Raw genomic sequence first — 24,864 nt, forward strand, 5'->3', positions numbered from 1 at the left:
ATATTGGCATTTTCCCTTTTTCATATGTATGCTGGATTTTAAAAAAATTGTTTACGTTTCTTGAAATAAAACATTCTGACGTGATGTCATGTCTCGACAGGACTGAATCGGAAGGTATCCTACTCACTGATTAACTCTGCTGATGGACAGTTCTCCATTAATGAATTATCTGGAATCATTCAGTTAGAAAAGCCTTTGGATAGAGAACTACAGGCAGTATACACTCTAACTTTGAAAGCTGTAGATCATGGTTTGCCAAGAAGGTTGACAGCTACCAGCACTGTTGTTGTATCTGTTTTGGATATAAATGACAACCCACCCGTGTTTGAATACCGTGAATATGGTGCCACAGTGTCTGAGGATGTTCTCATTGGAACAGAAGTTCTTCAAGTGTATGCAGCAAGTAGGGACATTGAAGCAAATGCAGAAATCACCTACTCGATAATAAGTGGAAACGAACATGGGAAATTCAGCATAGATTCTAAAACAGGTAACCTACCATGCAAACAAGAGGGAGCCCTTTATTCTGCCAAAAAAGGCTAGATTGCTCAGCACTTTACCTGGTACAAAAACAGGTCATACGGGCTTCCCTGGTGGCACAGTGGTTGAGAGTCCGCCTGCCGAAGCAGGGGACGTGCCCCAGTCTGGGAAGATCCCACATGATACGTAGCGGCTGGGCCCGTGAGCCATGGCCGCTGGGCCTGCACGTCTGGAGCCTGTGCTCCGCAACGGGAGAGGCCACAACAGTGAGAGGCCCGCGTAACGCAAAAAAAAACAAACAAACAGGTCATAGTCAATAGATACTCTAAAAGAGAAGACTCAAGTTTTCTTTGTGTTGTTATCATTAGTGGGATTCAGAGTGGTTTAGAAGACTTTAAACTATAGTTCTACATGATAAAATACATTTCTGTCTTATCCACTATAACTATAAGCAAATTAACTTTAAATAGAAAATTAAAGCATCATACTCTAGTAATTTAGTAAAGATATCAGATGTCGTAAATCAGTAAAGGTAAAGAATTGAAGATGGTAGAAGATTTTGCAGAATGGCTCCTTTTTATGGCCCACGTGGATCTCATGTGAAGTAGCTTCCCAGATGAAACAGCAGTTTCGACCTCCTTGATCTTAGTTTCAGTAGGGGACATCTGATAATTCATTAAATTGCTCTCTTCATTACGCTAGTTATAGACAACCGTCGGAGTACTTGGACTGAGTCACTTAGTGAGTGACTGCCAACAGGGTCAGAAGTCATCGGCGCTGTTGACTCTGGCTGCATAAATACTTTCTGTAGTCTTGTTAATCTGTCATCTAAAATAGCTGTAAGTAAATTGCTCTGTAAAAAATTGCTCCATTCCAACTGTATTTAATTGTATGTGGCTTTCAGATGAAGGGTAGGTGTGTGATGATGCTGTTTTAAAATGTATTTTTAGCACATATCATGAAATTGTTATTTTTAGGGCTCTTTATGTAGGATAGACTATAAGGAAGTTAAAAGGAAAGACATTAAAGGAATTATTAAATCAAAAAGGGATTTTAAAAAAATGACGGGATATAAATAGTTATTCTGGAGATTTTTTAAAAGGATGTACATTTCTGTAAAAGAAAATGTATGAGAAGAAAAAGGAAACGAAAAGCCAAAGAACAGAATTTTTGTGTTTTCTATTTCATTAAAGTCTGTAGTAAACTATCACTAAAAACAGATAAGAAATGTTATTTTTATAGCAGGGGGATGCAAGGAGTATTGACTAGGAAAGCAATATCACAAAGAGTATCAGGAAAGTAATTAAGAGAAATAAATAAGGTTCCAAGGATGGGCAAATTCATGTTTTAATTGTTGAATTAAGAAATTAGAAACCATACGTAAATGGTAAGTAAACTATTGAACTGAAAATTTTAGTCATAGGAGGAGAATGTGGTGGCATTTTAAAGCACTGGAAGTAATTTTGATTTTCCGTTCAGGGGCCATATTTATCATTGAGAATCTGGACTATGAAAGCTCTCATGAGTATTACCTGACTGTAGAAGCCACTGATGGGGGCACACCTTCATTGAGTGATGTTGCAACTGTGAACATCAATGTAACAGACATCAATGACAATACCCCAGTGTTCAGCCAAGACACCTACACGGCAGTGATCAGTGAAGATGCTGTTCTTGAACAGTCTGTCATTACGGTGTGTATCTTTTCCCCTACAGTCTTCTTCTGGGTCTTTGCAAGAATTTTTAGTGAGATTGATCCAGTTTTTGTAGTGGCCTTACTTGAAAATATTGATAATTTGAAGATAGGGAAATGTCTTTTGCTAGCCTGTTTAGTTACTGACTCTATTTTAAATGATTGCCTTAACACAACTAGCTGTTGATATCAGAAATTTGTTTAGTAGACTTCTGTGCCTCCCTCGTCTGTCTCCTAAACCAGAGTGTGATATTTTCTAGGTTATGGCAGATGATGCCGATGGACCTTCAAACAGCCACATCCACTATTCAATTATAGATGGCAATCAGGGAAGTCCATTTACAATCGACCCTGCCAGGGGAGAAGTGAAAGTGACCAAACTTCTAGACCGGGAAACAGTAAGTGGAAAAATCTGACGTACATTGTTTACAGATTATCAGATCAGTGGATGGAAGTGCCTTATATTCACCTCTGCTGACATTTTGGGAAGTGTTAAAAGGGTAGAACCAGCCTTGTTCTCAGTAAGTGACAAGCAAGATATAAATACTTGAAAAGCAGTTGTAGTATGAAGATCTCCAGAATATGTGATGTGTTTCATAGTAATGTGAAGTTTGGATAATAAGAGTTTGTATTCAGGACCAAGTTACTGTTGGCACCAGTGTTTTGAGACGCTTCATGGAGCTAGAAGCTGGGTTTTAAATAATAGCAGAGATTCAGGAAACCCTAGTGTTGAGAGGAGGGAATTCCCTGTGAGGAACCGGGGGAACAAGGATGGAGGAAGGAAGAGACGTGGGGTGTCTTTAGGTGATTCTGTTCAGTTGTGTTGGAGTAGAGTGATCGTACAAAGAGGTGAGGGAGGAGAGATAGATGAAGAGTTTTAGGAACAGATGACAGGCCACAGACAAAACCAGGATGGTAGGTTCAGGCTGGCACTGCAGGCATTAGGTGGTTACCAATGCTGTGAGCCCAGGTGTAAGAGCACAGGAGGTGGTTGCTGAAGACCAGTCCTACAGCAGGTCTAAGTGCTACCCAGAGGTGGGAGGGACAGTGACAGTTAATCAGTTATGAAACAACAAGAGCCCAAACCGGGAAAGTAGCAACGACGAGTGAATGACAAGACAAATGCGGAAACTTTGGAGAGGAAGGATTAGGGTCCACAGAGCTCAGCTATGGCCCTCCGCAGAGGTGGCAGATGACTCGATGCGTTTCAGTCTTGCTGTGACTGGGTAGTGCCATTAAAGACGAGTAGGAGGTCACAGGGCGTAAACTCAGCACTGGGAGAGGTGCTTGAATGTGGTTTTCAATATGCTGATTTGTAGAGGAAAGTGGCATATTCAAGTAAAATTATTCAGCCAGTATTTAGAGATTTTAGTCAAACTTAAGAGACTTCTGGAAATACAGATATGGCACATGCCTCTGAAGATGATTATGGAAGTGATCTGAGGTATTGAGATAAAAGTGAGTGAATAAGGAGAGAGGCAAGCCCGCCCTCCCTTTATCCATCCATCCATTCATCCATCCATCCATCCATCCATCCATCCATCCATCCATCCATCCATCCATCCATCCATCCACTTAGTCACCTGCTCTCACAGACAGGAGGGGAGCTGCCTCAGAGGTAATGAAGTGAAGGAGAAGTGAAAGAGCCTTGGTTTGGGGAATTGGAAGGGCATCGATGATAATAAAGACTATAATTTCAGAAGAGTCGTGGGTAAATCCAAGATTAGAGGAATTTGGGGAGATAGTGCTGAGATATTTCATCAAAGTCCATTCTTTTTTTTTTTTTTGCGGTACACGGGCCTCTCACTGTTGTGGCCTCTCCCGTTGCGGATCACAGGCTCCGGATGCGCAGGCTCAGCGGCCATGGCTCACGGGCCCAGCCGCTCCGCGGCAGGTGGCATCTTCCCAGACCGGGGCACGAACCTGTGTCCCCTGCATTGGCAGGTGGACTCTCAACCACTGCGCCACCAGGGAAGCCCCAAAGTCCATTCTTTAATTCCCTTTCTGACCTGTTATTTTTGAGCGGGGACTTTCCAAGAGTTTAGGAAGCGTGACTGTTACGCTTAGGATTGCTGTACTGCTGGGCAGAACAAAACTTAGTATTTTTGACTCAGATCCTTTAGTATACTCATGTCCATTATGAGATAGCAAAAGAGAGTCTCCCGAGCTACGTCGCCCTCTTTTTGTTGGAGCGTCTTTCAGGACTGACATTCTGCAGCACGTCCTCTGGGGGTTAGCCAGCTTCTTGGCCTCTTCACTGCTCATTCTGGAAGAGAGAGCTTTAAAGAAACTGTCCTGGAAGAGAGGCCACCTCACTTAATTCACCTTCTTTTGTAGGAAGTCCCAAAGAGAGGATCTTGGGAGATTTAGACAGTTGACTACAATCCAAGAGTGACATGGTTGGGGAGGGGGAGCGGAGTGCTGAGAATGAGTGAGCCCTCGAGGGCGGGACGCGGCTTGCTGTCTGTCTGCTTCTGGCTCAGAGTCACACTGGGGCCGGAGGGAAAGTTGCCTTCCCCGCCACTAGTAAAGCAGCAGCCTTCGACATATGTGATGTTTTCTCTCATCATTTGTATTACTTTTCTGTCTTAATTTCTGTTAATAGATCTTCAGGTTTTCAAAGTTAGAACAGTTTAACAGAACAAGTGCGTTTCTGAGAAGCATTGGAGATTCTCATCCCTGTTAGTAACTTTTTCTGTTGAGCAGATACGTTACATTTTGCAGATCAGTTGTTTGTAAGCTAGGGAATTGCCCGCCTGCAGGACACGGGGAACGGCAGGCCCTCGGATCCGCCCCTCCAGTAATCAGAAGTACGCTTCAGGCTGAACCCTGCGCTTGGGCCTTGTGGAAGTGGACATGATTCTCTTTATCTTTTCCCCGAAAAGATTTCGGGTTACACGCTCACCGTGCAGGCCTCGGACAGCGGCAGTCCACCCAGAGTCACCACGACCACGGTGAACATAGACGTGTCTGATGTCAACGACAACGCTCCCACCTTCTCCAGGGGAAACTACAGCCTGATCATCCAGGTGATCCCGGGCCCAAGCCTCACTGAACGCACCCCTGTTGAAATAAGCTCTTTTGTTGGCCTCAGTGGTTCATTTGAAATATCTTTCTTTTCCAAAGGCTACTTTTGAGAAAAATGGGAACAGTGACATTATAGGGCTCTCCACCAATACTAAACGATGAGCATTTCCAAGATGCTGTCATCTCTTCTTGTGCTTTGATTTTTAAGACATTCTCGCTAGCTTGATTGTTAACCTTACCTTCTGCCCTTGCGTTTCCTCCTTGCCCCTTACCCTCCCTCCTCCCCGCCACTCCTCCTCCAGACGCCTCCCCTCCCTCACTCCCCCCACACCTTTCTTCTCACGTGCCCCCTCCCTTCCAGCCCCCTCCTTCCCATCACCACCACCCCTCCTCTCTCCTCCTTCCAAATGGAGCGGCAGTGTCTCTCTTTTCTGTAAATTTCATATTATAGAAAACTTGCATATGAGACGGGGTTTTGCTGAAAGTTGTGTGGTTCTCTTACTCTTGCAGGAAAATAAGCCCGTGGGGTTCAGCGTGCTGCAGCTGGCAGTGACGGACAGGGACTCCTCCCACAATGGCCCTCCCTTCTTCTTCAGCATTGTGAGTGGAAACAAGGAGGGGGCATTTGAAGTCAACCAGCAGGGAGCCCTCCTGACGGCAGCTGCCATAAATAGGAAAGTGAAAGATCATTACTTACTGCACATTAAGGTATTGAAGTCTTTCTTTATGGCTTTGTTGTGGACTCAGGGAGAAGAGCTGCTTTGGTGGCTATCTTGTCCTGTGTAAACAGCTTACGTTGCATGAGAAGACAAAACTGAATTAGAATTATAGTCTTCTGGTTTTTTGGTCAGACCTTCATTTTTATCCCATGGCACTTCGTGGGGGCTTATTTATTCATTTGGTTACTTTGTCATAGACGTTGGTAGAGCTAAATTTCAACGTAAATTAGTGAAAGGGCTAGAAAGAAGTATTTATCCTGTCCCTTGATAATACTTCTCATGTGGAGAACTAATATCTAACAATTGGTAATATTTTAGAACTTGAACAATGTAAATATATTTTTATTAAGAAGTTGTAAACGACGACATAGACGAAGGTGATTTTTTTTTTCCCTTTTCTCGTAGGTGGCAGATAACGGAAAGCCTCAGTTGTCATCTTTGACATACATTGACATCAGAGTCATTGAAGAGAGCATCTATCCTCCTGCAATTTTGCCACTAGAGATTTTCATTACTGCTTTTGGAGAGGAGTACTCAGGTGGTGTCATTGGGAAGATCCACGCGACAGACCAAGACGTGTATGACACATTAACCTACAGCCTCGATCCCCAAATGGGCAGCCTCTTCTCTGTCTCCAGCACGGGGGGCAAGCTGATAGCCCACAAGAAGCTGGACATAGGGCAGTACCTCCTCAACATCAGTGTAACGGACGGGAAATTTACCACCACGGCTGACGTCACGGTGCACATCAGACAAGTGACGCAGGAGATGTTGAACCAGACCATGGCCGTCCGCTTTGCCAACCTCACCCCAGAAGAGTTCGTTGGTGACTATTGGCGCAACTTCCAGCGAGCTTTGAGGAACATCCTGGGCGTGAGGAGGAGCGACATTCAGATCGTTAGCTTGCAGCCCTCCGAACCTCATCCGCATCTGGACATCTTGCTCTTTGTAGAGAAATCAGGTAGCGCCCAGGTCTCAACAAAACAACTTCTGCACAAGATTAATTCTTCTGTGGCGGATATTGAGGAGATCAGTGGTGTGAGGATATTGGATGTGTTCCAGAAGCTCTGTGCAGGGCTGGCTTGCCCCTGGAGATTCTGTGACGAAAAGGTGTCCGTGGATGAAAGTGCGATGTCAACGCATAGCACAGCCAGACTGAGCTTTGTGACCCCGCGCCACCGTAGGACAGCTGTGTGTCTCTGCACAGGTAACACACATACGCATGTGGAAGTAGGCAGTGCAGGTCATTTCATGTACGACCTTTGAAGGCTATACGTTAAAGATCGTTCCCTTGAAATTCCTATTAATTAGCTTTCCCCCCTGCCCCCCCCTTTTTTTTTTAAACAAAGGGGGAAAATGCCCGCTTGTCCATCACGGATGTGAAGACAGTCCGTGCCCTGAAGGATCTGAATGTGTCACTGATCCCAGAGAGGAGACATACAGCTGTGTCTGTCCAGGTGGCAAGTTTGGCCAGTGCCCAGGTGAGAGGTTCAATAATTAAGAGTACTTGTATTTAAAAAAGTAACTTTCAGAGTTTCTTATTTTCTTCTTTGTTGGAGTTGAAGAGTATTGTAAAGTACGTTTATTATAACAAGTCAGACATAGAGGCAAATACAGTAGTAGCTTTTCCTTCCTCTTGAACTCCTCCTGTGTTAATAGTTTGATACTCCTCCTCTCTCATCAGAGCTCATATAAACATTCAGTCCCATATGTACAGATTTATTGTCCTTTTCCTTTCAGGAGTGATTACATCTAACACAGTCCTCTTTTCCTCTTTATGAGCATCTTGCCAAATCCTAATGCTTGTTAATAGTTGTACAGCATTTTGTAGTGTGGCTGTACCATCACTTTTTCAACATGGTGCTTACGTGTAGAGATTCAGTTTATGTTCTCCTGTGTTACAAGAAGAATCCTTAAACGTGTATCCTTACATATTGGTGCTTTCGCTTCTGTATAGCAGATTGTAAAACTGGGACTTACGTGTGTCAAAGGTGAACTGCACTTTTAATTTTTAGATATACCGTTATGTTAGTTCCCCAAAAGTTGTGCCAGTGCCTATTTCTTCCAGTCACGTGTGAAGGTCTCATTCCCCATTCTTTTGCTAATATTGAAGGTTTTCAATTAAAAAACAAATCCCCCCATCTAATAAGCATGAAATGATATCTAATTATTTTAATTGCCATTTCTCTGGCTACTTATGAAAGCAGTCTTTTCATTTGTTCATTGCCTATTAGCACTTCCTCTTCTGTGACGAGCCTGTTCCTATTATTTGCTTGATTATCTGGATTATTTGTCTGTTTCTTATCTTTAATGTCTGGAGCTCTGAAACCCTGTGTATTTTGATCAGTAACATCTGCATAACGCTGTCTGTATGTTATTGATCTTTTGATTTGTTTAATTTTTATTTTGTCACTTCTGCATAATTTTACAAAACAATTTTCATCTCTGGATTGATATTATTTTCATCATTTTTGTAGAACGGGAATTGTTTTATGTCTTGCTTGAGAAGGTTTCCCAAACCACCTTCAGGCTATGTATTTTCCTAAACTGCTTTCTAATAATTTTATAATGGATATTTCATATTTAGGTCTTCTATTATCTTAGAATTCATTTCTCTGTGATACAGTAGTCTAACTTATTCTCTCCGAATGGAGATCCAGTTATGCTGTGCTGTTTATTAAACAAGTAGACATTTCCCATTGAATTGCATTTTATAATGTTATAATCATAGATCCAAAACTTTAATTAGGGCGGGACTGTGGGGACACACGTATAAAAATACTTAAACTTGATTCTGATTTATTTTTTCCTCTTTGTGATTCACAGGGAGTTCATCCGTAACATTTACTGGAAACAGCTTTGTGAAATATCGTCTAATGGAAAATGAAAACAAGTTAGAGATGAAACTGACCATGAGGCTGCGAACATACTCCACCCACGCGGTTGTCATGTACGCTCGCGGGACTGACTACAGCATCTTGGAGGTGAGTGTTTTTGCATATTTGTACCTCAGATTGTGGGAGACTTTAAAAATATAAACCCCATTTTATGTTCAGATTGTCCATTTTTTAAAAGAATAAAATAAACAAAATGAAATGGTTAAGTTATTCATTTAAATGGTTCATTGATACTTAGACATAAGTTTTGTAGAATGAAAAGCTCTTTTTGCTCTGCGGTGACATAGACATTTACTTCTGTTTTTTACAAACATTTTTAGGTACCTGTGACTGTTACATTCAAACTCTAAGTGATATTACACCTTAGTGATATTATAGGGAGTTTATAGAAAGGTCGTACATATGCTTGAAGTGATAATTAGCTTGCCTACTTTTTTTTTTTTTAGCATGATTCATTTTTGACTTTTGATAAAAACCTGATGCTGTTTTTGGTTGTTGTTCGGTACAGTTAATTATTAGTCACACGACGCCTTTAGGATACGCAGTTGAAATTTGATATCCTTGAGAGGTCCATTTTTATTATCTGTACAGTGAATGAGAGCGTGTGTTCTGTAGTAGTTAAATGCGAGGGCTTACTTTCTTCCTTCAGTCACCAAACATGGTCTGAGACTGTGCATGAAGACTCCATGAGAGTAACGTGAACAGTGATTGTTTCTGTTGTAGATCCACAATGGAAGGCTGCAGTACAAATTCGACTGTGGAAGCGGCCCAGGCATCGTCTCTGTCCAGAGCATCCAGGTCAACGATGGGCTGTGGCACGCGGTGTCTCTTGAAGTGAATGGAAACTACGCCAGGTTGGTTCTAGACCAAGTCCACACCGCATCAGGCACAGCCCCGGGGACGCTGAAAACCCTCAACCTGGACAGCCATGTGTTTTTTGGTGGCCACATCCGTCAGCAGGGCTCACGGCATGGAAGAAGCCCCCAGATTGGCAGTGGTTTCAGGGGTTGTATGGACTCCATTTATCTGAATGGGCAGGAACTCCCTCTAAATAACAAACCAAGGAGCTACGCACACATTGAAGAATCGGTGGACGTGTCTCCTGGGTGCTTGTTAACAGCTACGGAAGACTGCTCGAGCAGCCCGTGCCAGAATGGAGGCGCCTGCCACCCCTCACCCACTGGAGGTAAGCTTCACAAGTGAGCCTTCTTTAAACGTTACACGCATATGCGCATGAGGGGAAGTTCCCCCCCCCCCATATTTCTGCTCTTCCTCTTTTTATTCAATCAGTTTTGTCAGATCCTGCAGCCAGCATGGGATCTGAGTAGCATGCATGATGCTCTAGCAGAGCGAGATTTTGAATGCATCCCTGCAGCGGCTGGAGGGGACAGTTTCTCTCCCGCTGAGCTGCGGCCATGCTGCTTCGTGTTTCCAAACATGTCTCATTCTGCACCAGTAGACAAAGGAAACCACAGCTGACCCTGAACTCCTCTCCGGCCACACGGACACTGACCTGGGGGTTAGAATTGGTTCCACGTAGTTCTTCTTGAGGCCTCCTTTTATCCAGTGGCCCAGCAAGGGGACTGCTAGCCTTGCTCGCTCTAGGTGGGAGTAGAAGTGGTTTTCCAGAAGGCCTTGGACCCCTCGTAAATTACGGTGAACTAGAGCTGGTTATGAGTTCTCTCTTCAGTTCTTTGTGTTTTGGTGATACCAGCAGTAGACAACTTTTTACCCAGAGGGAATGGGAATTTTACTAGGTATTACAGGTCTTGGAGAGCTAAATCTTCACCTAAACTTAAAAGTAAAAACGAATATACTGAGACTTATTTTTTGAGCTGCTGAATGATAGGACTTTTTGTTCCCTTTTGCTGATATAGGTTATTACTGCAAATGCAGTTCCTTGTACATAGGGACCTACTGTGAGGTGGGCGTCAATCCGTGTTCCTCCAACCCCTGCCTGTACGGGGGCACCTGCCTTGTGGACAATGGAGACTTCCTTTGTCAATGTAGAGGATTATATAGTGGTCAGAGGTATGTAGAGTTTTCTTAGCTTTCATAGTTAATTTTAACATTAGCGTTTCTAATGTCATCATGTGTGCAAAATACATTCACTTGTTACTGTTTTGCTGTATTTGTTTACAGTAGAAGTATTAGGTTTATGTTTATTTTTTCCCTGTTCTTTAGGTGCCAGCTTAGTCCCTACTGCAAAGATGAACCCTGTAAAAATGGTGGAACATGTTTTGACAGTTTGGATGGTGCTGTCTGTCAGTGTGACTCAGGTTTTAGGGGAGAAAGGTAACTGGCTTCTTTCAAGATTTGTATTTGCACCTCTCTGTAGTTTCACAGTGATCAGCAGATGCAACAAAACTTCATTAATTTGGACTGTGTTGCTTCAGGATTTGAATTTAGAGCTCATGATGGCTCCTTGTATAATTTATCTTTTCATTCTTTAAAATAAAAAAATACTGAGCCAAATAAATATAATATTATAATGCTTGAAATATTATATGCTTTAAATATATAATGCTTCTATACTTTAAAAACATTATTGATGAACAAAGAATGTATGGGTGCTTGCAGGAAGTAACTGTTTGAGGAATGAGTAAGATTGTGTTTCTTAAAGCAGACACCCATGGAGTTGTTACCTATCTATGAGAGTGATGACATTTTTTCATCATTTATGTAGCATCTAAAATCTTTTTCCACTCTCTCAGTATCTTCTGTGAGCCTTCCATAATCCTGAGAGGTGATCATTATTTTCCAGGTGAAGAAAATGAGGCACTAAGGTGCCTGTTGTTGACCTTGAAAGAAGTGGCTTTTAGTTCTAGATGCCATTTCACCTTAGTTTTTTAAACCAGATTGGTGAAGTCTTACTCAGTGCTTGTTACTTGTAAGTGCCTAGTGCTGTACATCTAGAAAAGCCTTCACCATCATATCAGTCTTGTTAGAAGGCTTGAAGCACGACCTGCCTGCAGAGATTCACATAAGGTTTTGCTCTGGTAGTGGTTGTGGTCTTGAACTTTGCCATCAGTCACATGGTTTTCATTTGTGAGTCTACTTTAATTCTAGACAGTACTTAATATATTTAACAAAAATGTCTCAGTAATCAAAATTGTAATGCTAGGTGAGTATAGGGGATGTTAAGCAGATACATTTTGTTAGAGGAGGAAGGGTTCCAAGTGGCTGGTGGATCTGCACAGGTGCAAAATATGCCCATTTGGGAAGGCAGGAGGCTGGGCGGCGGGGGTGAGGGGTTCGCATGTGGACGAGTCCATAAACGCGAGGGTCTGAGGGAGATTTTCAACAGGGAGAAGCATATAAAAATGGAAGACAGAGTTTTCTAGCCTTTTTACATGCTTTATGGAACTGTCATTTTTCCAAACAGGAACATTTTCTGAGAAGTTTAACCTAGTCTCTTGAAATACATTTATCATGCACATTCTAAATTTCTGGATCAGAAATCAAGACAAACTGAGGTTTAGCCTATGAGTTTGATTTAGTAATCTGTTGAATCCTTAGAAAACTGGCAGTTAAAGATTGACTTGGCATAATGTTTATCTCCAAAATGTACAGAGTATGGAATCCAATGATTCATTACTCCACGAAAGGTTTTTTGTGTGGTTATTGTTGTCAGTAGTGTATTTTTGGGTGTCATACATTTGGTCCTGTTTTGGGTGGATCTTATTCAGGAGGAATTAGCCATTAGTCTCTAAGACTCATAGGCCTGGCACGTTCTGGCTCATGTTGCAAAGACCTCTCCTCAATCTGGGCTGTCTTGGCAGGTGTCAGAGTGACATTGACGAATGTGCTGGCAACCCCTGCCGAAATGGGGCCCTTTGCGAGAACACACATGGCTCCTACCACTGTAACTGCAGCCGCGAGTACAGAGGAAGACACTGTGAGGACGTCACCCCGAACCAATACGTGTCGACCCCCTGGGACATCGGCCTGGCTGAGGGGATAGGCATCGTGGTTTTCATAATGGGCATCTTTCTACTGGTGCTGTTGTTTATCTTCTGCCGCAAGATGATTAGTCGAAAGAAGAAACACCAGCCCAAACCTGAGGACAAACACTTGGGACCCAGCGCGGCTTTCTTGCAAAGACCGTATTTTGACTCAAAGCTAAATAAGAACATGTACTCCGACGTACCACCCCAGGTGCCTGTCCGCCCTATCTCCTACACTCCAAGCATTCCAAGCGACTCTAGAAACAACCTTGACCGAAACTCCTTCGAAGGATCGGCTATACCCGAGCACCCCGAATTCAGCACCTTTAACCCCGAGTCTGTGCACGGACACCGGAAGGCCGTGGCCGTCTGCAGCGTGGCCCCAAACCTGCCTCCGCCACCTCCTTCAAACTCTCCTTCTGACAGTGACTCAATCCAGAAGCCGAACTGGGACTTCGACTATGATAGTAAGAACAACTTTCTAAATCTTGATAAAATGTCGCTGAGCAATGGACAGTGAGATTACAAGTTCTGCCAGAGCTTCTGGTGGTTCAGATCAAACTGCAGAGTCTTTGTTAGTGGTGAATGTGCTCAGACTCTGTAGAGCTCTGGGATGACTGGAAAGCTTTTCCTGATGCCCCAGCCCTGTGGCTGCGATGTTATTTTAATTTAGGAATTGAATCTAGTCATGTTCCAGTTAATCTGGAAAGATCATTTTATCTTTGTAATTGATGTGGGTTCTCAACTATAATTTGGAGGGTCTTTTATGACAAAAAAATTGGGAGGGCATTTGCGTAATAGGATTCTTTTCCTAACGTGGCCAGAGAAAGTGACGGTATTTAAGTGGCCTGACATATATTTGATGCTTTGAAAAAAGCTATAGGTACCATTTTCAAATAAAATTTTAATTCCCCAGGTTGTCTAATGGTGTCCACAGGCAGGTTTATTGCGAATTTCTATTCTGTGTGAGTCTGCAAGCTCTATTTGTAGGTTTTGGGTTTTGTTCTTCAGATGTTTCTGGTTTTTTCTTTTGATGTTCTTTCACTAAACAAATCCCAGGCAGTCTGTGGGTCACGCTTGCTTTGCGTCAGGATACAGCAGGGAAGAAAACAAAGTCTCTGCCTTCATGGAGTGTAACTGGTTTGTCTGTCATCTCCTCCTTTTAGCTAAAGTAGTGGATCTTGATCCTTGTCTCTCCAAAAAGCCACTGGAGGAGAAGCCTTCTCAGCCATACAGTGCCCGGGAGAGCCTGTGTGAAGTGCAGTCCCTGAGCTCCTTCCAGTCGGAGCCGTGTGACGACAACGGTGAGTAAACACACATCTGAAATGCCCTGGTCCCCTGCTTGCTGTCCACAGCCCTGCTCACATGATGCAGCGCAGTCAGGTAGACGTGCCCGATGCCCCCCGTTTGGTTTCATATGGTCTTCACATTTCACTTCGGACCACAGTTAGACAATACCTTGGACAGCCTTGCATGAACTTCCAACTAGGGAGAATGTTTAAAATGTTCTTAGTGCTTAGGTATTGGAACTGTAACAACTGGTCCGTAATAAGGAAGAAAATATAATTAATTGAAAGGTAATGTCTGTCTGATTGGTTAATTTCACTTTGACCTTTTTCCACAACAGTGAATATTATAGAAGTTATGTGGATTTTTTAAAAACCCTTGTAACAGCTTCCTTGAGCATACCCCACGCACACACACTTACACCCTCACAGCCCTAAGAGGAGAAGCCATAGTCTGAAACATGCAACCTCAGCGGCACCTGCGGTATTACAAGGTTTTATTTGTCTCTTCCCCCAACTCCCCTGCGGCCTCAGCTCCCATTTGGATCAGAGCATACTGACTGAGAGCACAGTTTAAGAGATTGCTAGTAAGTTTGATTATATTTCTAATGAAGAAGGTTTGACGGTGGGATCATTGATGCCAGTTTTGTTTATCTGAGGGTAAATCGCATTGATAACCAGCTTTACCATATTAGCACATACCAGTAGAGAAAACTGTCAATGTTCAGAAATACAAAAAAGTGAGTTTTTAGTGGAAATTTTTGAACATCAGAATTAGTAATTTTTTTTGTGTAAAAATGCCATGTGTAAACTGAATTGTTTGTGAATCCAGAGTAAATAGCCCATAATACACTGAAGAGACCTTTCTAAACTAAGGATGGCCACAAGTACGTTCCATTCATTCCTGAATCACCTTAAGCATGTTATGTATGATATCAAGGTACACCTGTGTTTATTATCTAGTGATGAAGTATATGGACAGAACTCTGCTTATTAAACCAGCAACAAAGTAGAATTCTTTCTTTCATTAGGTTTAATTCTAAAACATTAGAGTGGCTGATTTATGTAACAATTTATATCTTTGTCCTTAAATGCTCTTCGTAAATCTCAGAATTTTGTCAGCATTTTCTTTCTTTTCCTAGTATTTTTCACTGAAACATCATTCTTAATTCTCTTAAATAGCTTTAATAAGCTATGGTCAAATTAGTTATGAAAATTAATTGCCAGATAATACAATGTGAGAAAAAATACATTTTCCACGAGTGTCTGTATTTTAATCTTTATCATAATTTTAATCATTATCAGTCATAAAGTCTGTATTAAGAGTGTATTTAAATTACATTTTTAGTTTTCTAAGGCTGTTGTAATAGATTACATAGTGGCTTAAGACAAGATAAATTTGTGACAGTTCTGCAGTTTAGAAATCTGATGCTTATGTCTATAGGCTAAATTTAAGATGTCAGTAGGCTTGTCTCCCTTCTGGAGACTCCAGGGGAGAATCCCTTTCCTGCACCTTTTCCAGCTTCTAGAGGCTGCCCCCGTTCCCTGGCTCATGGCTTACTCTTCCATCCCTCAAAGACAGCAACAGTGCACCTCCTGGCGTTCTGCTCTAGTCACAGCTCCCTCCAGCCACAGCTGGGAAAGTTGCTCCCCATTTAAGAACCCTTGTGATTACATTGGGCCTGCACAGATAATAGAGGAAAATCCCTTCATCTCAGGATCTTTAACTTAATCATATTAGCAAAGTCCCTTTTGCCAAGGATAGTAACATATTCACAGGTTCCCAGGATTAGGATGTGTACATCTTTGAGGGCCATTCTTCTGCCTATTACATGCATACTTATTTATTTTGGCATAGATGCTTTAAAACAATTGAAAGGGAAAACAGATGAAAGGGAATTTACACAGGAAACAGCCAGGCAGACAGTCTGCATTTCTCTGCTGTATGTTAGCTCACCAGCTGTTAACTCATCTGCAAAAAGACAAGAAAATTGGGGTGGGAGTACATAGAACAGAGACGAAGCCATTTTTATTTTTATGTTGCATATTTTACCTTATTATATAGCTCTTGATTTTTTTTCCTGGGAAGAATATGAGTTTATTAAATGGACCCAGAAAATTGGCTTAGCAAGTATTTGACTCTTTGAATATGAAATCTTTTGCCCATGGGATGTTGAAATAAGGATTGTTTTGTCATGACTTGATTCATAATTGTAATTGTGACACAAATTTATGGCTAAAAATTTTTTTCCCAAATTACAGTATCATATGGTTACTCTGTTCCCTTTGATTAATAATAACAAATATATAGCTTGATTAGAAAAATCTCTTGAGACATATAAGGAACAGAGTGCAAGGGTCATACATAATTATATTATATAGCTATGTTAAAGTAGTCACATTTTTAAAACTATGAGGTAGAAATTATATAAAGAAATGCTGTCTAATGCACTGTTTCCTGACTAACTGAAGATTTTCCTAATTTACTCCTTTTGTACCTTTTTACAAGCTTCCATAGTGACTGTAATACACCTTGTCAATGCTGTAGTTGACACGGTGACTAAAGAAGGTATAGTCGTGCGTGTGCTCTGTGTTTGTGTTCACAGTGACTGTCCCTGGAGTTGTGTGCTTTTGCCTAATGTAGTGTTGTACAAAGTTCTTATGTTATGGTTCTGAGGAGGTTGAATACTTTTATTTTGTGCAGGTGTGTACATGAATAATCCAGATACCTTGCAAAATATTGTTATATGTGTGTGTCTGTAGTCTTTGTTACTTTTTGCCGTTCACAGTGAATTTACACAGATGCCAGAAGTCACCTGTAGGGTCTTGACAGCTGCCTTTACATGGCACAATATTAAGAAGTTGGAAGTAATTCTACCTAAAAAAAATTTTAATATAAAAAATTATCTTCATATGAATAGGAGTAAAACTAAGTAACACACAGCTTTTATAATTAACTGTAACTGACTCTTCCTTTTTGGATTTTTCCCTGAGGTATGGTCAAGGAAAATTATAGAACATGATAAGAAGGTATATTTTTATATTTGGTTGAGTGAAAATCATTGAATAGGAAGCTTTATCTGGTCAAAATTATAGGAAATACCTGCCTTAAATTATCTTAAATTAAATTAGCCCTTTATTATACACTGAAATTCAAATAATCACATGCAAACTGCACAGGCATTTCAAACTATAAGTCAGATCACCGTAGAGCTTGTGAACACCCTAATTGTTAGGCCCCAGCACCAAGGTTTCTGATTGAGGAGGTCTGGATGGGGCCCTGAGAATTTGCATTTCCAACCAGCCCCCAGTTAATTCTGGTGTTACTGGTCTAAGGATCGCACTTTGAGAACTACTGGCATAGACCACCAGGAGTACATAAAGCTTAGGGGATCCTTTTTGCTAGGACATATGTGTCACCAAGATGTAGGTGAGAGAAGGATGGTTTCAAGCCAAGTTTGTTGGGATGGGGCAGGGGTGAGGTTTCCGTCTTTACTAATTACAGTTACTGATGAGCCTTACACTTATTTTCCTAAGAAGTACCACGTCTTTGCTTGGTGAGTCAGAAGGTGATCTATATTTTGTCTACTGAATCTTAGTTTTCCTGTGATGAAATCCTAATATTTTAAATATTGACAGAGTTTAAAGAAGCAAAATTTGAATGGTTCTTTCATTGCAGTCTCTTTCATTGAAAAATATTTTTGGCATATTAAATATTAATTGAGTTTAAAATTGAAAGCTAGTTTAAATTTAAGAATTATTGAGTGCCTGCTTAGTAACAAAAATTGTCAATCCTCTTTTTAAAAAGAAACTACCACATTTTTAGCAGGCCTTTTAGAATAATTCTATAGATACATGTTAGCTAAATACTGGCTTATTCATGTTTTAGAATCACCACAGTTTTTTCAGTTTTTGATTTAAATTCCTAGAAGAGAACCGTCAAATCTTCTTTGTTCCAAATTATTTTATCACAAGGATTTTCAAGAACATCATTGAATGCACAGAAGGCCTTGGCCTTGTTTAGAAAGTCACTAATCACCATGATTCTTACTTCCACAATAATAAGAATCGTGATGATCGCCAACGGTTAGTGCTTGACCTACATTATCTGATTTAATCCTCCAAATAACTAAGGGATTTAGTTTCAAAGATAAGAGCCTGAAGCTTAGCCAGGGTAAGCAACCTGCCCAGGGTCATGTGATTCACACTGACTCTCTCTGCCGCATGCTGGAGTTGCACATGCAAAACGAGGACCCTGAAAGAGCAAGTGGATGGGTGGGGCTCAGGGTTACAGGCAGCTAATGGTGTCTCTAAGGAAAGGTGGACAACGTAGGTATAAAATCGTATTCAAACTGGGCAAGGTTTGGAGAGATTTTCTCTTGGCTGTTCATAAGTGTCTAAGTGCATTCATGGTTTCTCTGAATTTAATGGCCATGTGAAGGCCTTGCTGTGCTGGAAAGTATGTATCTCTTGTGTCACTGTGGCTGCTGTATTTGGGTTATCACCTAAGGGACCTGATGTGACCGAGCCTTTCATAATATTTCTCAGTAACATGAGGGTATCATTTAAATTCCTTACCAGTTTACATTTTATTAGAGCCTATAGACTTTCAGTTACTCCTAACAAAATTTTGTGTTTTCAGGATTAGCTTGCCAGAAACCAGGGAAAGAAAGTAAACTCCTGAGTTTCCAGGCACAGTCCCTACTTCATCATCACTCATCTTTTCCCTTCACTCCCATGTCCCATTTTATTTGTGCTACACAAACTTCTCACCATTTGGAATTTTCATAGATAATGGCTTAGAGGCATGGTACATGGCTGACTGGGCCTTTATAAACAGTTTATATTGTGTTATGTACTTATCTTTATTGCCTTTTCAGCCGTCCTTCTCTTTTAATTACAAATGTTTTCTTTTCTCTCTACTCTGCAACCAAAAGAGTCTTTTGCTGCTCCTGACCTCAGCAAATCAAGAGGTGACTTATGCATGCCAGTTGTTCACTGATAATTCACTAAAACAAATTGGCGGAGGTTCGACCCAGTGCTGACTTGCTTCATGTGTTTGTGCAGTAACTAGTGCATAGTTGTTTGTGCCCTGCATTCTAAACGCGACTGCCTCACCTTCGCCCGTCTGCCAAAGGATTTCAAAAATCCCGGGGTGGGGGGAGGGTTTTTAAAAATAATTATACTTTTATAATATATAGTTGAAAATGATCCTTAGTCCTTTTTAAAGTAACAAAAATTGTAGGGCTTCCCTGGTGGCGCAGTGGTTGAGAGTCCGCCTGCCGATGCAGGGGACACAGGTTCGTGCCCCGGTCCGGGAGGATCCCACATGCCGCAGAGCGGCTGGGCCCGTGAGCCATGGCTGCTGAGCCTGCGCGTCCGGAGCCTGTGCTCTGCAACGGGAGAGGCCACAACAGTGAGAGGCCCGCGTACTGCAAAAAAAAAAAATAATAATAAATAAATAAATAAATAAAAATTGTAGTTTATCAAAAATTGTGTTACATTTTTCAATGTTTAATTGCATTTTTGATTTGGAGGCATGCTTTGATATGTCACTGTATTAATATAGTTCATTGTTTTTCTTAGGGCTAATGAAAAGTAGTACAATTTTTAATATTAAACTTAAAATGTTATTATAAAGGAAATTTTTTTTAATTTTAGCATGCTGAAGATTGCTTTTATTTAAAGGCTCACATTAATTAGTTTTTTTTTTTAACGACAAGTTGTGCACATCAAGTGACATTTAATATTTTACTAGAGACTTCTTTCTGAAAGGACAAAATTTCTTTACCAATGTCCTAAGACTGAACTAATACTCTTCTTTCTAAAGAGCAGTGGGTTCTAAATTACAAGAGGAACGCTGAAAGGATGATTGGAATCATTTGAAGAAAAGTGCATGTATCTGGATGCTAGCATACTGCTTCTGTTAAAACTTCCATTTCTTTATGTAAGCACCTAACACTTGAGTGTTAGGTGCTTACATAAAACTGTAAGTCCACATTTTAGGAGCAGAACCTAATTCATAGAGGTTCTCAAAAGTGGTTCGGGATGGGAGGATGTCTTCAAAGCAGAGACCAAGCGTTTCCAGAATGTTGATCCTCTGTGCGTGGGAATGCCTTTGCACCTGTGTGTGTTGCATACACTGAGCCCTTTTTCTGTGGTACACACTCTTGGGAGGAAAACACGTTGAAATCTGTTTTCTTTTCTACCAAGGGTATCACTGGGATACATCAGATTGGATGCCTAGTGTTCCTCTGCCAGATATACAAGAGTTCCCCAATTATGAGGTGATTGATGAGCAGACGCCCCTGTACTCAGCAGATCCGAACGCCATCGATACAGACTATTACCCTGGAGGCTACGACATCGAGAGTGACTTTCCACCCCCGCCAGAGGACTTCCCCGTGCCTGACGAGCTGCCACCCTTACCTCCAGAATTCAGTGACCAGTTTGAATCCATACACCCTCCCAGAGACATGCCCGCTGCAGGGAGCCTGGGCTCTTCATCGAGAAGCCGGCAGAGGTTCAACTTGAATCAATATCTGCCCAATTTCTATCCTGCCGATATGTCTGAACCTCAGAAAGCAGGCCCTGGTGAGAACAGTGCTCGCAGAGCACCCTACGCCCCTTACCCTCCAGGGTATCAAAGGAGCTTTGAAGCCTCCACTGTAGAGAACATGCCCGTGTCCGTGTACGCCTCCACAGCTTCCTGCTCTGACGTGTCCGCGTGCTGTGAAGCCGAGTCTGAGGTCATGATGAGTGACTACGAGAGTGGAGATGACGGCCACTTCGAAGAGGTGACCATCCCTCCACTCGATTCTCAACAGCATACGGAGGTCTGACACTCAGACTCCCCGCAAAGTGCCTGAACCGTAATGAACCTAGAGATTCTGTCAGTGATCTCCTGCATTGTTCTTTGCAGCAGTGCTTAAGCGCTTTTTTCGGTGAGCTGAAACGGGCATGGCTGCACTGAATCCCGCGCCTTGTGACCTGTTAGCCATTTCCAGCATCCTAACCTTCTGTCTTTGGGTGAGGTTTACGTCGGCTGTGCCATTTCTGAGCATCTTTTTGTATTTACATTTGTCTGTGTTAAAATAATAAAACGAAAATCAGTCCTACTATCTTGTTAGCATGATTCATGTATTTATATAGATTTGATTATTTTAATTTTCCTGTCTTTTTTTTTGTAAATTTTATGTACAGATTTGATTTTTTCATAGTTTTAACTAGAATTTCAAGATACTTTGTGCATTTGTTTTTGACCGAATTTTGGTGGTGTTAGTGTCATCACCTAGCACCCTGATGTTTTAATATAACCAGGGTTTCACTCTGTGTCCTTTTCAACTGAAGTATGACGTTTCGTTAATCCATTTCAGTTTAGTCATTCATTTCTATCTGTACATAGAATGAGGACAGATCCCATACATGGACATGTCTTAAATGGGTTGCTGTATTTTAGAATTATAAAGATTTTTCATTATTGGAAAGTGTAATGGGGACCTTCTGCAGACTGTTTAGAACCAAAACCACCATGACACAGTTTTTATAGTGTCTGTATATTTGTGATGCAATGGTCTTGTAAAGGTTTTTACTGAAAACTACCATTAGCCAGTCTTTCTTACTGACAATAAATTATTAATAAAATACTTTAGCTTTACTGCCTGTTCTTCCTCCGTATTTATACTCCTGTTCAGGATTCAGTTAATGAATTGAGAAAGAAGGGTTGGATGGACGGATGGATATAGCTTTTTTTGACTTAAATACGAAGAGTATTGACTTAAATACGAAGAGTTTCTTTGCAGTTGCCAAAACCAGGCTGTACTTACAGATGTTGCCACTAGGTGGCAGTATATAGCTACGTGCTACTGCTCAAAACTATAGGTGTAGAGGCAAACAGCACTCTTTTTTTTCCGGTACGCGGGCCTCTCACTGTTGTGGCCTCTCCCGTTGCGGAGCGCAGGCTCCGGACGCGCAGGCTCAGCGGCCATGGCTCACGGGCCCAGCCGCTCCGCGGCATGCGGGATCCCCCCGGACCGGGGCACGAACCCGCGACCCCCGCATCGGCAGGCGGACCCTCAACCACTGCACCACCAGGGAAGCCCAAAATAGCACTCTTTTATGTAATAAGTATTTTCTAACTAAAACGTCAAGAAAACTTTTCTTATGCATTTTTTATTTTATTGTTATTTCTTGGCCATAATTGCAACGCATCTATGGTTTTATCCTATGATTTGTATCAAAAGCAAAGCATTTTATGAAGTATTTTATCTTTCTGTTGTCAAAGAACACATCATACTTCTATAGGATTTAACGTGAAACTCAGAAGCCATTTTCCATGTGTATTTATAGTCAAAATCATCTCTCCATCCCACAAATATTTGTTCAGTACAGACCATGTGCCAGCCACTGTGATACGAATTACACAGAATCAAGCGTTCTTAGAACTTTGCAAAGACACACAGTTTCCCTTTAGGTAAAATGCCTTCGTTATTTTATTAAATGATATATATACAGAGTTTAAACATCAAAGAGAGCTAAAATACCTATAACCCAAACCAGCAAACTCAGGCACTCTGCTATAACCACATACAACCCTTTAAGCTGTTCCTCATTTTTCCTTTCAAATTTTTAAGTGTATGTATTGTCACTTCTTGAGTCACTAATTTTAGGAATTGCAGATCATGTAACCTGTAAACCTCCATTGCTCTTGTTATCCTCACCTTAGTTACACCTTCCTTTTTGGTTTAGTTCACACATAGTGTTTTCATTGTTTTGATGATGTAAACATTCACCACAGAGCTAAGTAATATGTGATGTTTATTTCCATTTACGTTGCAACGTTCTCATTTTCTTAATTGCCTTAATTTTTCTTTTACTTATTTTTTAGAATTTGTGACTTTTATTTATTCAAAAAAATCTTTTTGGTCACCTACTGAGTTGTTCTGTATGGACAAAATTTCTCTGTCTCCTTGGATTTTACATGGGGGAGGGTAGGTGGCAGGGGGAGATGGTGAATCAATAAGATATTTCATAGCAGAGTATGGAGTGATGAGTGCTGAGGAGAAAAATTGCTACTGGGGAAGGAAAGTGATGGGGTGGGTGGGGGATGGGAGGTGAACGCTGAAGACCTCAATGGCAAGCTGGCATTTGAATAAACACCTGAAGTTGATAAGGGAGAATGAGGCCACGGGGCCACCTGGTGCACCAGCATTCCTGGCAGAAGAGCTAGTATAAAGGCCTCAAGGTTAAGAAGGTCGAAGAAAAGAGGAGAAACAAGTGTGGCCTCTCATGGATTTATAAAGTGCCTCTTAGGACATGGTCAAAACTAGTAGATGACCATTGCTGATATCTATAGGCCTTTTACTTGAAGAATGTATTTCTCCAGAGGAGGGACTTTGCACTTCCAGCTTGAGAAATACTGTTGCTCTTATTTTAAAGTTGGCTGGATAGGAATACTGGCGGTTTTATCATGCACGTAGTCCCCCAGCTATTATTTCTGGGAACATTCCTTCTCCCTCCTCTTTGCCTCTTGTCACCGAGTCTGCTCAGGACGGAGCTGAAAGACGGGTCTGTGTACAGTTGAAACAGCCAGCACCCCTGGTACTCACCCCGTTGTCACCGACTTTCCAGTGAGAAATCATTGTAGGCGGCACGAGCTCTCCAGGCTGTGAGGTCTGATTCCTCCTCTGCTAAGGCATGATTTATCACTCCCCGCACCATCCATCTTCATACACTATGGTGTGGTTTATAGTTAATACCTCTTTACTTGCATTGAAAATGGGGCTGCTTTTTAACTTTTTCCCCGTTTCCCTGTTTTGGATTTTCAAGAGAAGAAATAGAATGCTCTGCCAACCTTAAACTGGAAGTCTGGAATACGCTCTTAACCACTGATTCCCAGTGTCTAGAACATTAGTAGGTTAGTTGCCTATTGCGCCACAAATTACCAGAAATATGGTGGCTTAAAATAACTCCCGTTTGTTAGCCCCAGTTCTGCAGGTCAGAAGCCCAGCATGGCATGGCCACGTTCTCCGCTCAGATCTTGCTAGGCTGAAACCAAGTTTTCAGCTGGGCTGGGATCTCTTATGAGGCCTGGAGCCCTCATCCAGGTTCACATGGTATGGGCAGAATCCAGTTCCTTGGGGTCATCGAACTGAGGTCCCCATTTTCTTTCTTGCTGTACAGCCGAGTTTCCTGCTTTCTCACTGACAGCGCCCACTTTATTGGCAGCGTCTGACTCAGGTTCTAGCTCTGTGACCCTCTGATAACATAGTAGCTTACATCTTCAAAGCCAACAGACCTCAGGAGGGGTCCAATCCCTCTTCTAAGGACTCACCTGATTGGGTCAGGCCCACCCAGGATAATCTGCCATTTGATTAATTAAAAGTCAACTGATGAGTACCCTAATCATGGGAATTCCCACTGTATTCATGTCCACACTCAAGTCAGGAATTACACTATGTACTCCCCAGGGTGGGGTTCTTGTGCACCATCTTGGAAGTCTGCTGGCCACCATTGGCACTCTGTTGTTTTTTTATTTTTACAATACTTTGACCTAAAATATTATACAGACCATATTTTAAACTGAAGACTATTTGCATTTTATTTTTTTTAAGAAAAGGCATCATCTTGGGCTAATTGGAAATGAATAAACAACTGACCCGAGATCTCAAATGAAAATGATTACTTTAACATAACACACACTATATGAATTGAACACTTTTGTTACAGAAGAATCCAAGCAGCCACATAGAACTAGCATATGCTTGTCCATTTTTTTTCCTAAAGACCCTTTACTTCCATAAATCTTGATAGGTA

The 24,864-nt window shown here is 41.6% G+C and overlaps 1 protein-coding gene across 1 annotated transcript in view; it reads left to right on the forward strand.

Annotated features, from left to right (window-relative positions):
• The window catches only part of FAT1 (FAT atypical cadherin 1), a 107,871-nt gene extending 86,782 nt beyond the window's left edge, over window positions 1–21,089 (forward strand). Inside the window, exons 13-26 of the mRNA XM_079726625.1 lie at window positions 101–490; window positions 1,960–2,174; window positions 2,434–2,571; window positions 5,059–5,202; window positions 5,711–5,908; window positions 6,325–7,126; window positions 7,269–7,400; window positions 8,746–8,903; window positions 9,540–10,002; window positions 10,694–10,847; window positions 11,001–11,111; window positions 12,599–13,230; window positions 13,930–14,067; window positions 20,263–21,089. Of these exons, the coding sequence (XP_079582751.1) occupies window positions 101–490; window positions 1,960–2,174; window positions 2,434–2,571; window positions 5,059–5,202; window positions 5,711–5,908; window positions 6,325–7,126; window positions 7,269–7,400; window positions 8,746–8,903; window positions 9,540–10,002; window positions 10,694–10,847; window positions 11,001–11,111; window positions 12,599–13,230; window positions 13,930–14,067; window positions 20,263–20,891 (4,304 nt within the window). The 3' untranslated portion in view covers window positions 20,892–21,089. The remainder of the gene's footprint in view (window positions 1–100; window positions 491–1,959; window positions 2,175–2,433; window positions 2,572–5,058; window positions 5,203–5,710; window positions 5,909–6,324; window positions 7,127–7,268; window positions 7,401–8,745; window positions 8,904–9,539; window positions 10,003–10,693; window positions 10,848–11,000; window positions 11,112–12,598; window positions 13,231–13,929; window positions 14,068–20,262) is intronic.
• The last annotated feature ends 3,775 nt before the right edge of the window (window positions 21,090–24,864 follow it).

The sequence above is a fragment of the Hyperoodon ampullatus genome (assembly GCF_949752795.1).
Source record: "Hyperoodon ampullatus genome assembly, chromosome: 20".
NCBI lineage: Eukaryota > Metazoa > Chordata > Mammalia > Artiodactyla > Ziphiidae > Hyperoodon > Hyperoodon ampullatus.